The sequence below is a fragment of the Tympanuchus pallidicinctus genome, unplaced genomic scaffold, assembly GCF_026119805.1.
Source record: "Tympanuchus pallidicinctus isolate F22 unplaced genomic scaffold, pur_lepc_1.0 scaffold1, whole genome shotgun sequence".
Classification (NCBI taxonomy): Eukaryota; Metazoa; Chordata; class Aves; order Galliformes; family Phasianidae; genus Tympanuchus; species Tympanuchus pallidicinctus.
Genome location: NW_026294618.1, coordinates 20,953,705 through 20,971,208, shown reverse-complemented (window position 1 = coordinate 20,971,208; position 17,504 = coordinate 20,953,705). Strand labels below are relative to the sequence as shown.

General features: G+C 35.3%; 2 protein-coding genes across 2 annotated transcripts in view; one reads left to right on the top strand and one right to left on the bottom strand.

Annotated features, from left to right (window-relative positions):
- Window positions 1–17,504, top strand: part of CSMD1 (CUB and Sushi multiple domains 1) — a 984,784-nt gene that overhangs the window by 645,589 nt on the left and 321,691 nt on the right. Inside the window, exon 7 of the mRNA XM_052696996.1 lies at window positions 5,658–5,735. Coding sequence (XP_052552956.1) covers window positions 5,658–5,735 — 78 coding nt within the window. The remainder of the gene's footprint in view (window positions 1–5,657; window positions 5,736–17,504) is intronic.
- The window catches only part of LOC128087832 (uncharacterized), a 303,478-nt gene that overhangs the window by 156,507 nt on the left and 129,467 nt on the right, over window positions 1–17,504 (bottom strand). The window lies entirely within an intron of this gene.

The window sequence follows — 17,504 nt, the reverse complement described above, 5'->3', positions numbered from 1 at the left end:
CAAACAAACAAAAAAGGTACTACAACCTAGAACTATAAAAAAAAAAAAAAGAGCTTAACAGTGGAAGAAGTTGGGTTTGGAAGATGACTGCTTCCTAGCTTCATATTATTTGCATAAATAATTACCAGTTAATTACTATCAGAAAAAGAAAACAGTGCTTCAAGGAAGTTGCCAAACTGAGTCGTACTGGTGATACAGCCCATGGGTGCTTCCAATAGGAGTTGCTTGTCTTGAATTCTTTGATTCAGCAGCAGCGGCTGTTAAACTTCAGAAGCTTCTTTTTGCATACAGATCTTGAAGAGGGTCTGAAATCACTTGGAAACTGCTCTAAATTCTGTTGGGAACACAATGGAAATGACAATATTTGCTCGGAATATTTTGTTTCAAAATATCATTTGTACTCAAAGCTCTTTTGAGTTTACTTGCTTTGATGCTATTTCTTGATTTATCCAGTTTTGAGAGGAATGTTTTATTAGAGAGATGTCTTTGATTAATTGAAGTTTATTTTCTAGTTGGCTTTACCATTAAATATTTAATTATGGATATGTAGAAATTACATGTAAATATCCACTGTATTTTTTTAATGGATTATGTATTTTATTATTTCTTTTAATTTTTACTTATAATTTTCTGTGGCTTAGCACACATTTGTACCATATAAAAACATATGATAAACTTTTCCTTGTAGTCCCAGCAGGCAGCTTTCTCTGAGAAAGCTGAAATGATTTCCTACATCTCAGAGAATGTGTGCTGCAAGTACTGTAGGGCCTCTCTCAATGTATTTTCAAATACAGTATCAGATAAGATTGAATTACTCCATAGAATGCAAGACCATAATAAACCACAGAAATAAGTCATTCGTTAATAAAAAATATAGAAAATTAAATTTATTCCCTTGAAATTGTACTTGCATATTTTAAAGTATTTTTGTTAGATTACAAGTTCCATTCAAAAGCACCTTCCAATTGCAAATAAATGTAAATCCATTGAATCTTCAACATAGGCTTTGTGTGTGTTTCAGATAGGTTATCACTGTTTTCAAGTTTTGGTAGATTTGGAAAGAATTAAAAGGAAAGTGTCATTAGAGATTAAGGTATAAATTATTGATATCACTCTTGAAAATATATTAATTCTCCCAAAGTAAAAAATTCACTTGGAGCGCTTCTAGAACTGCTTACATACCCATAGCCTAATTCTCTATAACTTTGCACTTTGTATAGTTATTTGCATGTGTGAAAAATATGTAGATAAGTGTATATATATTAGAAAATGCACATGTGCAGAGCATACTTGAAAGACTGACTGCACGTGCTTTTATTTATTCATATGTAATTGTTAAAAAAACCCACACTGTTTAAAGCTATAATAAATAATCAAGCAATCAGATTTAATGTTCTTGAACAAATTATAGAGCAATTTGGAGTGTACCTGAGATTGGAAGGGCATTTTACAAATAACCATCCTAGGAAACAAAACATTGGGGAAAAAAAGAAAACAAACCACAATATTTAAAAGCAGTTGTTGTATGAATTGTAGGAAACCATCCTTGCTGTAATGAGCTGCTGTGTATAATATGCTTCCACAAAAGTAACAGCAGTAGAGCAATTGCTTTGTGCATTAGTCACTCTTGGAGAGGAATGTAAGCAGAACAAAATGAAGAATAATTTCTCGCTCACTTATAAAGATGTAGAAATCTAGAGAAATCATAGTGTTCTGAAGTGCCTTATGGCTCTAGAAAGTAAAGCTAGTACAACCAATGACTTACAATCAGTGACATTTTCAGTGTCAAGAATAACAAATTCAAGGGTCATTTATTTTGGTGTACTTAAAGTGCATTCTATCTAGAAATTCACGCTAGAAGCATATAACTTTTAAAATATTTTTATCTTTCCAGTTCTTTGAGCCACAGAAAAAGCTTAACTATACATAACTTGGAATGAGTCAGTGTTCACTCATTTCAGTGGCAGAATAACAGCAGGTCTCAAATGTATAAAAACCCTTTTACTCAATTATTTTAACATAAATTTGTGAATATTTGCATTTTAGTTTTGTGGAAGTACTTTTCATAAACAACAAATATGTATGCAGTACATGCTCTATGCTCTAACCATATAAATATGTACAGAAATTTCTTTCACTGGACGTAACCATTTTCTTATATCCTCAAAATGCGTAAGGACTGTCCATCTAATGTCCCATAGCTAGTTTTATTTTTGTACCTCAATTATTTCTCTCCTTATTGTAGATGAAGTTTAAATTTTTCTCACTGGTTCATTCTTCCTTATAATGTGTTTCTACTATATTGTCATAATGTGTTCAGCAAGGTAATTGTGCTTAGAGAAAAATGTATTTTCTTCATGCAGGTTCAAATGTATTAGAAACTAAGAGTTTCATAATAATCATATAGGTTTAAAAAGAGATTTACAACTTCTACAATTTACTTTTAACCTTCACAATCCATTCAAAGAATATTGGACATATATTTTCATGTCTAATATAGCTATGGCATATTAGCACAAGGAATATCACAAGTAAATTACAGTAGTCTGAGAAGACTGTCTTCAGCTTCATGTTGAGTTCTGCTATCTTCTTTAAATGGGTTTTACCATCTTCTAGGGAGTCTTGAATTCAAACAAAAAGGTGAGCTGAGTTAACTCAGTTAATTTAACTGAATGTTTAAGAGATGACTGCAGAAAGCTATGCAAATTTATAAAAAGTAATCATTTGAGGGCTTCATATTTGACATTAACTTAAACCTGTTCCTCTTTTAGTGCTAATAAGTAGCAAATTATATTCAAAATCAGGAAAACCTTTTTAAACAAAAAGCAATCAGGAAGTAGAAAAGAAATATTTCAGAAATGATACTGAAATTGGATTTAAATGGTTACAAAAAATGCAATTGAGAGTGTTGCTTCAATGTTATGGAAGATTGAGCTTCCCTCAAATCTCAATTTCTCTTTTCAGTGATTGATGAGTGTATATTTTACATATTATATTACCTTAATTCTATTAAAAAATATATTATTCAAAGTCCACGTGCAAAAACAAACACAAGAAGTATAGTATTTATGTCTCGAGCTATCTCATTTAACCTTCTGGATTCCTGCATCTGACAGATACATTTTTCTGTTTAAGTCCTCCAGATATAAAAGCTTGTCATCTAATATTACTGTCTACAATAGAGGGATCTAGCTTGAATAAGTGGTATATGTTTCTGTTACATTTCATGGAGATGAAAAGGCATCTTCAGGGGATGATTCATTGTGCCTGTCTTCCTGTCTTATAAGGAGATGAATTCCCCCCTTGAGGTAGCTATTTCTTTTCATAAAGCATACATTTTAGATCACTGATCTTAAGTATTGTAAATCCCTTATCTAATGTTCTTTCAGAAATATGGAATGCCTTTTTATTGATATGAAAAATCCCCAGGAGTGGAAAGTGCAGAACTTGTTTTAATGCTCAACTGTCCTAATAGTGAAAAAGTTTTCTTAAGTCACAACTCCTCTTGTTTTAATTTAGCCATCTGTCTGCTGTATTTCAAACTAAAGCCAATGGATATCATTTATCCCCATCCCTGGGAAGCATATTTCAAGTATGTTTAAATAATGCCATCAAGACAGAACTTCCATATGAAACAGAATGAGTGTTGGCCCTTTCATCCTAAAGTAGGGTCACAGAACAAAGAGAAAGTGGAGAATAGGGTGCTTTTTCTATGTCTGCTGTCTAATGAGTCAGTGGTTTTACTAGTCATACATGGACTTAAGCAATTTGGATTTTTAATTCTCAAAGAATAGCTCTTGTGTTTTACATGAGACAGATAGTAATAAAATGTGACCATAACTCCAGACAAGTTCCCAGCTATTATGTTGAAACAGTTAAACATGGAAAAAATTAAACAGTCTGGTTTTGCAACCTAAGAGAACAGAACATAAAGCAGGTCCTGAGGGAAATTTTAGCATCTAAATTCTAGAAAATAATCCTAGTAAATTCTAGAAAGAAAACCATACGCTTCCAGAAGCTCTTGGGCATATCAGCTTTACTGCGTGTATAAATATCTCAGTATAATGTGTCTTAAAAAAAAAGAGCATGCTTCTATCAAATCCATTTTATCCCATGTTGCTACAGTTGTCTTTCTATCAATTTTCATAATTTCAACATCTGTTTTTCAGAATTAGACTTGGAAATTTCTGCATTGTGTAACATTTTGCGATGTACATAGCACAGAAAATATGTTCTGCATTGTTTGCTCAGTTTCGGGACTTAACAAAAGCCTAGTGAACTCTGAGATTGCACAAGCTGCCAAAATACAGTACAGAAAAACAAAACAAAATAATAATAAAAAAAAACAGCACACAAAACCCCACAAAATAATCACACTTCTGATGTGATATATGAAGACTTCTCCTGTTATATAACGTTCCAGAAATATTTGCATACAGATTAATACATGCTGTAGCAAATATAAATTTTGTCCCCTACATAGATAAAAAAAGTATAACATAATTTGTTGTATTAATTTTTATAGTTATTTTGTATCTCTATGCTACAAAGTACAAATCCCATTTTTGAAATGTTTCAGTTTATTTTTGTTTATATTTGTATCTAGGATAAATGTGTGAATTCTAAGATCATAAACTACTGCCAATTCTAGAAGCTATCTAATATGAATTGGGAAAGGACTACTTGTTATTTTTTTTGTAACTGACAGGCATGCATTGTGATGTTACCTTTAGAGGCTTATACACACTGAAAGTCAGTCACTATCTACTTTGCTTTGAATTTTCCAGGACTGGTGCATATTTCTTTTCTATGTATCTGATTTTATTTGCAATTGCCTCAGAACTAATGATTTTCCTGTGAATGTGCTCTCTTCCCTAGCATATGAATTCAGATTCAGTCTCACACTTTTCCTTGGCATGTAGCTGCACAAATTTCATCTCTTCCTCCTCCTCCTCTGCTTCTGATCCTTCCTATCATGTCCTACCATCCTATTAGGGATAACTGGGGAGTTTATCATCCATTCAGCTGTCTAAATAGAGAAAACAGTTAAAAACTGTAATGCATCTGTCCTTTCTCTCAAAACTTGACTCCTTGAGAGCTCTTTTTCTAATTTATTTTAAATTTTCCTGTAGATTCAGAAGTGTTTAGTTGAGCCAAACTGCAAATACTGTAATTGTGTAACTTCAACCATTTCAGGAGACAGAATTAAAAATACATTTACTGCTGAAGAATGAATCAGATGAAAATAATTACGTGACTTTCTTAATGATAGCTAGTGGTCTTTGGATATCTGCATATAATGTACTGTACATTCCAAATACATTTTAAAAATGTTAAAGATTTGCCATGTGCAGTGGCAAACATTGCTATTTCATAAATGTAAGTAGGACAGATTTTTCTTCTCTTTGATCCTAAGAGCACTCGAATGCAAAATATTGTAAAACCTGATAATGTCTCTTAAAAACAAAATATTGCAAAATATAATTAATATTTATATTTTTGTAAAAGTGCATTTGGATTATCAAAGAAAGTACAGTTATTTCAATCTGTTTTATGGATTGCATTTTTGTTATTGTAATATCTGATTTGACTCTCGCATTTCCTTTCTACAAGATTTAATAATATATTATTTTCTTTCTCATTGTTTGTTTTGTCAGTGAAAAAAGCAATTGAACTGAAATCAAGAGGAGTCAAGATGTTGCCCAGCAAAGACAGTAATCACAAAAATTCTGTCTGTAAGTTGTTTCTACCATTATCTTTAGTCTGAACATATATTTTTGGAGCTCTAATGAATATACAGAAAGAGAAACATTGAGAAGCTGTAGTCATAAAATGGTTGTTTAGTTATCAAATGTCATTGAATTTATTGAATCTGCTGATAATACAAAGGATGTAGAATGCAGAATATCACATTGTAATGCCAGAAAAAAATAAAAAGAATATGTAAAAAAAAAAAATCCTTTTTATGTTTTGGAATATTTAGAATTTAGAGATTCAGAAGACAAATTAGCTGTCCAGGAAGAACAGTGTCATACTGACTTTGTTAGATCAGTACAGTGAGGCCATGAAATCACCATAGCATTTTATAGATTGAGGATTGCACATAACTTTCTTCTCCTCAGTTAGTGTCACAGATCTAATTCTTCCCCTTCCTTATCACACTGTATGCCCTAGTGACTGTCTCTTGATAGTCCTGTGATGCAGCACAGCAGTGTTTAAGAACTGCTGCAATTCTTAGCTTCTCAAGGGGATGGAAATCACAGCATCACCTTCCCTTCAGTGTATGCTTAGTTGCACTCTGGAATGACATCTATTTAGTACATTTCTGAACCACTTTCCCCATATGTAGTGTGAGGATAAAAACAAAAAGTTATCAGTAAGATAGTGAGGCTATTTTTGTATATATGTTGTATTTTCCCTGAATGACTGACATTCTGACAAGAGTCTTGAGAGCTATTTCTCCATTAATCAGGACAGTCTTGAAACAAGAAAGGAAGAAAAAAAAAGATATATTTTTTATATTTTGGAAAGCAGAGAGTCCCTTTGCCTAAAAAAAGCCAGAGGGTAAGCACCCAAAACTAATTAATAAGTGCTTGTATAATGACTAAAACATATTTGAATAAGTTGATTCTTTTTGTAATAACATTGTGCTCAATGGAGTGAAACTCAGGCAATATTTGCCTCATTGCATGCTGCAATGAGATTCTGCAAGAACAGAGAGAATGAGTGTCTTGAAGGGTAATGTCTAGGGGATACAATTTGGTCTCTGTGTTTCTGAAGTGCACTATTTAATGCAAAATGAGTGTATTGGTATGCTCAAGGGAACAAAAGAGGCATGATATTTTTCTGCTTTAAATATTGCACATTGATGGTGTGGCATTCCAAAGGAACTTTCTGTGCAAGGTGTAGCAGAAAAAGTTATTATTTCTCTTTGGTGTTTGTATCTGAGTGATGATTTCATTATTTATAAGTCATTTTCAGGAGCTGTATGATCTCTGCTTACACTCACAATACATGCTGTCAGACACCGTTTAATTATTGGAACTGGAAGTAAGGCTGTGGAAAAAATGTTATAAGGCAGTTTGCTCTTGACTTCAACTGTAATGTCCTTTGTTTTTATTTCTTTGTGTTTTGATTTCTGAAGCTTTATATCATGTCTGACTTTTCTACATGAGTGTCAGTTTACTATTAGTTTCATGTACATATGTCTCGCTCCAATTTATAGGAGGGAGAGGAGGTTCTTTTATTATCTAAATACCCAGCGTGAGATTAAGAAGCAACGGTTCAAATGTTGGTCCAACCAGTTTATTACAAATCTTAATCACGGGAAATGGGGAAGGGGAGGACGGACACTATTATGATTAGGGTAATGGGGAAGGGAAGGAGGGTGATAGAAAAGATAGAAGAGAAGGAGCAAGGAGTCTTTATAGGAAGCAAGAGGGAGATAGTCACCACCATGGATCCAGCGTGGTTCGTAGTTCAGTCTTTGATCTTCAGTAGCAGCGGGTCGTCAGGCAGAGTTGTTCTGTTGACAACGACGATGCATGATGACGACGTTGCACGACCATGATGATGATGGCTCTTTTTCAATAGTTTCAAAGTGGTTGAGTCAGCTGTCTTTGGAGTGACAGCTCAAATCCAAAGTGGTCGAGTCAGCTCTCCTTTGAGTGACAGCTTCTGGCTCTGAGATCTCAGCGGAAACTTCCTTTGTTCTTATCTTTCTGGCCTTGCCAGCAGATAAGAGGAAGCAGGAAGGCACCAACTTGTATCTTGCCTTCGCAGGATACAATGGTATCACCTCCCAGCCTCCCATAGCAAACAGGAGTTATTTGGTCACAGGCTAGGTATTCCACCAGTAAACAGTCCTGAGCACTATCTTCCGAAGGCAAACAGCTCCAAAGATGTAAAATTGTCCACACAGCGATGTTGATTGCCACACAACATCCATCACTTGCATCCTCAACAAAATACCTAAGGAAGCAAGCTTTGAGCCAAAAAAACAAAGAAGGATTCTTACAACATAAAACAAACAAAAATGATTAAATTAAAATACAAATAGTTGGATTCAGATATATTTTTTGTGCTCCATATGATTCAAGCCCTTAGTTTTTAACTATTTTTCTTATTAAAAATCATGTAGATGGAAAAGGTAATTAGGAATTCAACTATGAATTCCTATTTAACAATGGATATTTCATTTGATTCTAATGAGCAGATTTATAGAAAAGTAAATTAAAGACTACCTGTCTCCCCGTTTTAATATTTTAATCCTTTTAACATTCTCTGGATAGATGTAAGCATCTAACACCTCTCCATCCCAAACTTGCCCAGATTCCTGAATGCTTTATTTCAGCATTACATTATGTGTCATTCCCTAGGAAAAGAAAAGAAAATGGATTTTGCTTTGCTTTTTTTTTTTTTTTTTTTTTTTTTTTTTCCTTCATTACACCATAAGGAAACATATCAAGAAGTGAGGCAGAAGTATTTGAATAATGATTAATTTATGCAAAGAAATTGGAAAGATATTTGAAGTAAAATATTGTCCCAGTTCACCCAAAGTGAACAGGCCCACTGGGGGCTTAAGTACACTAGACAAATTTCTGGAACAGTTAACTGCAAGAAAGTAAATGTAGTAAAAAGTATATGGGCAGCTTTGATAGATTCTTTCTCACAGTTGTTTCTCATTAGTACTTAGGCTGTCACAAACACTGACCAAATCCAATTCATTTGGTCATCTAAACTGGTCTCTCAAGAGGAGCAATAAGAGAGTTCCAGTTTACAAATCTGTGTAGAGGAAGCAAATTATTTTCCGTCTGGTTTACCATTGATCTGTTTAGTTGTAGTCTTAGTCTACTCACTTTTATTTCCTTACTTATCATTCTTATGTATATGGATAATATTCTCTAAGGAAATACTTGATCCATCTTGTCACTCATTTGTATTCTAACAAAGAATAACCCCACAGGCTATCTCCTTAATGATTGCAGACTTTTCCTAAAACTACTCTGACTGTAGCTGACATTGTAACTGACTGGATGAAAAATATAAATCTGATGTTAGCTCTTGTGTCAATATGTTTTCATGGCAATATTTCTGTCCAGCAACTCTGTCAGAGGTTATTTATTACCTCTAGACATCTGAGCACTAGCACTACAATAGAAGGATTGTACAGGGAGCATCCTATGCATGCAGAAAGAAAAGTCTTCATAAAGTAGGGGATTGAGTGTACTCTCAGTAAGTTTGCAGATGACACCAAACTGGGAGGACTGTCAGTCTGCCTGAGGATAGGGAGGCCCTTCAGAGGGACCTGGATAAGGTGGATCATTGGGCTGAGGTGAATGGGATGAGGTTCAACAAGGCAAACGTCGGGTCCTACACTTTGGCCACAACAACCCCATGCAGTGCTATAGGCTTGGGGATGAGTGGCTGGATGACTGTGAAGAGGAAAGGGGCTCCTTCTTAAGGGTAAAGCCTGGACGCGCCTCAAGATGGAAATGTTAAAGGTGCAAGAACAGGCTGTCCCTGAGTGCTGTAAGGAGAGTCATAGGGGTAGGTAACCGGTGTGGATGAGCCAGGAACTACTGTTTAGACTCAGGGAGAAAAAGAGAGTCTATGTCCTCTGGAAGAAGGGACAGGCTACCTGGGGAGATTACAAGGAAGTAGCTAAGATATGCAGGGAGGAAGTTACTAAGGCAAAAGCCCAACTTGAATTCAGATTGGCCACTGCAGTAAAAGACAATAAAAAATCCTTTTATAAATATATCAACAGCAAAAGAAGAACCAAGGATAATTCTCATCCTATACTTGATGCAGCAGGGAATGTGGCCACTGAGGACAAGGAGAAGGCTTAGGTCCTCAATGCCTTCTTTACATCCGTTTTTAGTAGCCAGACCAGTTATCCTCTGGGCATTCTATGCCCTGATCAGGAAGTCTGGGATGCAACTCAGAATATACCCCCAGCAATTCAGGTGCAGTCAGAGAGCTCCTCCTCCATCTGGACTGTCACAAGTCCATGGGACTGGATGGGCTATACCCTTGGGTGCTCAGGGAGCTATCAGGGGTGATTGCCAAGCTGCTCTCGTCCATCTATCAGCACTCCTGGTTAACTGGAGAGGTTCCAGAGGATTGGAGGCTTGCTGATGTGACTCCCATCTTCAAGAAGGACCGTAAGGAGGATCCTTGGAACTATAGGCCTGTTAGCCTGATCTCGGTACTGGGGAAAGTAATGGAGCAAATAATCTTGAGTGAGATCGCACGGCATGTGCATGGTGCCCAGGGGATCAGGCTTAGCCAGCACAGGTTCATGAAAGGTAGGTTGTGCTTGACCAACCTCATCTCCTTCTATGACTGGGTGACCAGGCTGGTAGATGAGGGAGGGGCTGTTGATGTAGTCTACCATGACTTCAGCAAAGTCTTTGACATAGTCTCTCACAGGCTTCTTCTGGGGAAACTGGCTGCCCATGGCCTGGACAGGTCTACATTCCTTTGGGTAAGAAACTGGCTAGAGGGCTGTGCCCAATGGGTAGTGGTAAGTGGAGATAAGTCCAGCTGGTGACCTGTTTCAAGTGGTGTCCCCCAGGGGTTGGTACTGGGGCCTATCTTGTTTAGTATCTTTATTGATGACCTAGATGAGGGGATTGAGTGTACCCTCAGTAAGTTTGCAGATGTCACCAAGTTGGAAGATGGTGTTGATCTCCCTGAGGGTAGGGAGGCCTTTCAGAGGGATCTCGATAAGCTGGATCGCTGGGCTGAGGTGAATGGGATGAGGTTCAACAAGGCCAAGTGTTGGGTCCTGCACTTTGGCCACAACAACCCCATGCAGCATTATAGGCTTGGGGATGAGTGGCTGGATGACTGTGAAGAGGAAAGGGACCTGGAGGTGTTGGTTGATGCTTGGCTGAACATGAGCCAACAGTGTGCCCAAGTGGCCAAGAGGGCCAACAACATCCTGGCCTGCATTAGAAATGGTGTGGCCAACAGTAGCAGGGAGATGATAGTCCCCCTGTACTCAGCACTGGTGAGAACATGCCTCGAGTACTGTGTTCAGTTTTGGGCCCTTTGCTACAGGAAAGACATCAAGGCCCTGGAACGTGTACAGAGAAAAGCAACAAAACTGATGAAGGGAGCACAAGTCTTAGGAGGAGCAGCTGAGGGAGCTGGGATTGTTTAGTCTGGAGAAGCGGATGCTCAAGGGAGACCTCATTTCATTCTACTTCTTGAAGAGAGGTTGTGATGAGGAGGGGTTTGGCCTCTTCTCTCAGGCAACAAACAGGACCCTAGGTAACCTGAGGCCACAAGTTGTACCAGAGGAGGTTAGATTAGATGTAAGGAAAAACTTTTTCTGTCAGAGAGTGGTCAGACACTGGGATAGCCTGCCCAGGAAGGTGGTGGAGTTGCTGACCCTGCAATGTTCAAGAAGCATCTGGATGAGGAGCTACAAGATATGGTTAAGTAGCTTGTGATAGCAGTGGTGATAGGAGGATGGTTGGAGTAAATGATCTTGTAGGTCCTTTCTATTCTGTGATTTTAAGTAGGTCTTGAGGACAAACCATAGGTAGCCACAGTCTTTAGAAAAGGTTTATTTTCTAGGCAATCCTGAAGTTTATCTTTCTGCAGTTTCTGTTGATCATTCCATGTACAAAAAGCAAGTACAAGTTTTTCTTTCTTCAAGACACCAGCTTACGGAATATTTAGACCTCGGGGCTGTAACTGCTGACTTGCAGCCCCGTACCTTTGTGACTCTTTGGCCCTGTCCAGCCTGTAGCAGCTCAGGAACAATGCTCAGGAAAGGTTTGGACAAAAGGCCCAGTAGCCCCTGATGTAACAAGAAGTGCCTGGGATAGCTGATTTCCTGAGTTAGCTTTGTCAAAATGCAAGGTAGACTGTTGCATTGCCTCCTACAGTAGGCACTGGCTCAAGCTGTAGAGCACAGTACATTGCAGGGAATGTTCACAGTTTGGAAAGCAATGAAGGTTAACAAACGAAATCTGAGTGATTATTTAAAAATATTTTTCATGTTGTGCCATGTTAATGGTTCATATTGAATATTATTTGAAAATATTTCAGAATAGCAGAAAAGTACACTTAAAACATTTTTAAAAGCATGTGTTTGAATGAATAAGGTTAATACATCCTCTAAAAACTTAGCTGCAGCTTATCCAAACAATTATCCCAAAGATTTATAAAGGGTTATTTTAAGTTAATAAAATTGGCCATATAGACCCAAAACTTGAGTGAATTCACAGACTGTGTGTTGATTAGTTGCAGCACATTAAGATGAATTAATGGCACATGTTTTTGATGTTACAGTGATTAATATGAAAAGAGGATTACATTGCTAATTCTGTGTGAGAAAGAAGGAATGACTGATAGAAACAAAGTGAAGATTAGTTTTGCTCTTCAGTCAATACAAGAAAATGTTGTTAAGAAGGACAGCATTGGACTAAATAATTGCACTTAAATAAAATTTTCCCACCTGGGTTGTTCTCATTCCTTAGTAAGGAACAATCTATTTAAGATCTTTTACACTTCAAAAATATCAATATGTAGAAATAAATCAAAAACAAATGTGACAAGATGACTTCTGAAGGGATCCTTGAGTTACGTTTATAAAAGTTAAAACTATTACTAATGACCAAAGAGTGTTTGGGTAACAGACTTCTTAGAGAAGGAATCACAGCTCTGAGCTTGTTGGAGTACTGAAAGCATCTGGACAGCGCTCTCAGTCATATGGTCTGATTTTTGGGTGTTCCTGTGTAGAGTCAGGAGTTGGACTTTTTGGTTCTTATGGGTCCATTTCAACTTGGGATTTTTTATGATTCTATGATTCTGTGACTACTTTTCTATAATGAATTTTAAAGTTGATCTTGATATCAATATAAATTTATTATTTTTCTGTTTAATATTTAAATTAGCTTATTCATTATTTCCCCAAATTGTGTTATTTTGCAGGTTAATTTTAGTATCTTTTTCTTTCAAAGTATTTCAGAAAGAATGAAAAACTGTTTAACAATTCTGTGTTATTATTTTTAAAATACACCTGTAATGAAAAAAATCCCTCCAAAAATTCCAAATTCTTTTAGTGAACTTAGTGAAGTTTTGCAGAGAGCAGGAACAGTAATCAAACACATTATGTAGTCCTTTATCCATATTATAAGAATTTTCACACTGGGAGATTGATCCCCGATAATGAACAAGGTGCTTAATAGACTACACAAGTGGCTGTAGGTTTTCTATATCAAAATATCGAGATATCCAGTGTTTTGGATGTTGTCTGATCAAGAGTTTTCTGTATACAGTCTGTTTTTCACTGAGAATGTTTGAAATATTACATGAAACTATATTTTAAAAAAGATATAGGCAAAGATAAAATAGAGAAATTTTTGAAGTTAAAAAAAAAAAAAAAATCCTGATAGCATGTAGATTTTGTCAGCTGAAAATTCCTCAGGCACATACACAATCAGCCCAGAGCTAATTTTAAAGTGCTGGAGAAATAAACATTAAATAAATCTCCTTGATTGGTCACACTTTCAGCTAAAATAAGTAAGGCAATTATCAAAATTAGTAGCTTTCAGGAATGCTTTCAATTCTGGGGCACACAGTAGTGTTTGTAAGTTTTCTGAACGAGTCCTTGATGTGGAGGAGGGAGGAGTTACTCACACAGTTCTGACACTTGGCTAATCAGTTTGTCATACTTCTGAAATATGGAACAAGAATAAGAAAAGGATAGCATATCAAGAGATTTACTTTACCTAACCATTTTGGAGGGAAGTAAACATTTCATTCTGTAGTATTATCTCTATGAGCCTTTTAAAAAGAGAAATTCTGAATTGTGTATCTCTGAATTTCCTTTTCTAAATATTGTTTTCCTTTACTTCTGTCCTAGTACTTTCCTTTAAAAACTTCAGTTTTCTAGATTCTGCATAAAACACTGCAATACAACAGTAAAAACTTACACTACTCATCTGTAGCTCTTTTCTGACTGTTCCTGCACATTCACCAGTTCAGCATCTTTGTTTAGTGGCAGATATACTACTTCTGTTGTGAAGAAAACTGAGACTTCACCAAGAAAAGGTTTTCTAAAAAATAAGCTTGAGAGTAAGATTCCTTAGAAGGAACCAAACCAGACTATTAAGCCCTACGATAAATATGTCTCTTTCCTATTAGTTTCTATAGGAATTCTGTGTGGAGTTCTTGGTGTTCTCAAAAGAAGTTGCTCCCTGCATAGGTAATATATTAGACTGCACATCGTGAAAATGTTAATATTTTTGTGTGCCCAGGTGAAACTTCCTTAATATCTGCAAAGTATTCTGAACTCTTCAGATCTTTCAATCATTAAAGCCGTTTTGCATACCTTTAAATCCTACAAGTTGAAAAGGAAAGCATTTTTCTCTGCAAACAAGGAAAAAAGATAGCTTACAACTTATTTATGTAATAATTACAAGGTTAGGAAACATGAATCTTAAAAATAAAGATTCTGTGGGCCTAATGTGTGCAAATATCCCATTTTGTTTCCAAAGGCCTTTTTACAAGAATACTAAAATGAATATTCAATTAAAAATAAAGAAAGAGGGAAGTAATACTTAAAACACTGGCAATTGTATACATTAGATAAAGGGAGAAATCCTGAAATCTTTAATGTTTAAAATATCTGTTGTATAGGTGTACATGATTATAAATAAATAGCCCATAGTATTCCATTATGGCATTTACAATATACATATAAGAAGCACTTAATGATTCTATTTCCCTTTTTACTGAATATTATAGGATAAAATTTGACTTCAACACTGCAGCGTTATCCTCTAACAGTCTTATAAAGCTTTATTAAAACAAGAAGGATAATTACATGGATATACTTCATTCTATCACTAAATAAAATAATACAGACTTGCCCAAGTATTAAAGAACTTAGACTCTTCAGAGGAGTATCCCTATGCAATGAAATTTTACAATGCTATTCTACTAGATTGTATAAATTACTTCATAAATCAGTTTAATAAATTATACTTGGTCTTTCCAAGCAAGCCTTCATCACTGCAGGAGTTTAAATATCTTTTAAAATACTCTGCAAAAAATCTTGCTGTGAAGAGAACTACTGCCTAAGTATGTTTGCGGAGAAAAGCATCACTCGTAGCTACAAGCAAAACAAGGTACTTCATCAATTATTTAATACATCATTTGCATATGTAATTTGTAAAATAACCAGAAGTAAGCATCCATTAAAATATGTGAAACAAGATGTAATCTGATTGAATTATGGATGGTTAAAATGAATTGTTATCCAGCTAGGAAGCTGAAACTGCCATTAAATAATTTTCATAGAATTATAGTACATTACTGATTATATTGAGTGTTCATACCATAGGCTAAATTGACATTGAATACTGTTATTTTCAAAGTCAAAGACTTAAGAGCCAGCAACCTGCTTTTAGCAAAGTATAATTCTGTATAAATTAATTACTCATCTGAAATTTAAATATAAAACTTAATACTTTTATATGACTTCTTTGGCTTAGCTCCTGTGCACATCTCTGTTAATAACATAGATGTAGGCAGTAAATAAGCTTGCAAAAGGAAATCTCCATAGATTCAGATAATAAAAATTAGTAAGGCATTCAGAGGTTGTATCAAATTATTAAGGCATTCAGAGGTTGTAGGTGGTTGAATTCAGACTTCTGGAAAATAATTTTAAAAAAGTTAAAACATTTTTAATTAAGGAAAGAAGTATGACACTGGTCTATAATATAAATCCTTCACTGCCAAATTCTTTGGAAGAGTCAGAGAATTGCCACATCTTGTACTTTCCACCAAGGCTAACATTGCAGTTTTTAAAGTTTAACACTAGCTGCATAGTCCATGTATATTGAAAATATATTCAGATCCCTGTTTTCTAAATCCATGTTAGGGGAGAAAATCTCCTAAATCTGACAGAAGGTCTCGCACTATTCTACTTCTACAGAATTTGTTGTGAAATGATGGAAAATTATTTCCGCGGCGTTGGCATAACACCTCATTGTTAGCCTGTCACAGTGGAATATATCTATCACTGCGAGTCCTCTGAGCAGAACTGCAAAGCGTCAGTGTCAGATACATTTGAAACTAGAGAGTTTTATTAGGTGACAGCTAATTTATCAGCTTCAGGCCAGTTTGAGTCCACTATTCCTTCTTCTCTTAGAAGAGAGAAAATAACAAAACTTATCCAATGCTTGAATAATATATCAATTTCCTAGATTACATTAAGGGACTTGAAATATTTTTTGAAAGGCTCCAAAAAACAAAACAAAACAAAAAAACCCAACAACCTAGAATGGAATCAAGCCATAAGTAAACACGTTGGGTTCTATTTGGAAGAAAAGGACTATTTCTTGATTTAGGGGGAGAAAATTATTGAATATAATGTGCCCTTCCTCAGAAATGACAATGTACCAGATTGTTCAGTTCTTAAAAAAAAAAAAAAAAGAAATCAAATGCAATTTTTTTTTTCTCCAGTTCAATATAAACAGAAAGAACAACCCAGAAAAATGCCAATTCCCTGTTTTCTGTTATATCTTCGCATACTTGAAAAAAAGACTGTATTGTGTTCTGGGTTGGATGTATGCTCTTGTCATATAATCTGAATTCCTTGGGGAAGAGAGATGAAATTACTTTATTGTGTATCGAAGTTTAACGTACATGGAGGTTATCAAAAATATTTAATTCTTAAAAGTTTTAATCTAACAGAGAATAATTGCATCTTCGTAAGTCCATATCAGTCTGCTAATGCATGCCTTTATTTGATTTCTGTCACCTCACTGTCATAATATTTTCTGCTTCAGGCTCATAACATGAAAGAAATTGTATTGCATAAGCAAAAGAGATGTGTAAAAACTGTATGCATATCTTCCCCAGTTTAATGCTTTTGAACTGAACTTCTGATACTCAACATCTCTGCTAGAGGAGCTATAAATTCAGTGAATTATCAAATTAACACTAGCAAAAAAACAGTACGTTTTCTTAAAACTGATATTTCAAATGTCATATATTATTTTATTCAAGATGCTTTTTATTGTTACATCAGATTTTCATCATGTTTTTGAAGTCAAATGGGGAACGTGTTTCATATTGAGAAGTCACATTTCTTTCATTATTTAACCAGACCTAGTCTCAGAACTGTGAAAATGCACCCAGAGTACAGTATAGCGAATAAAATAAAATCCTTTGTAATAAAACCCAAGTACTTACATTAAGCTTAAAATACAGCATGAAGCAACACCACCTGCTTGGACTTGACTGTGTTGCATCTATGAAGTAAATGTAAGTTAAAAATCACTTAAAATTAAGCACTTAACATGTATTTTGTTGCTATTGGGTTTTTTTTGTTTGTTTGTTTTTATTTATTTGTTTTTGTTTTGTTGTTTTTTAATCCAGTTACATTAATCGTAGTCTGGTCTAGTTGTGAGCAGATGTCTGCAAGTATAAGATGGGTGGGCTTTTTCATGACAGAGGATTTTTAGCAGAGACAA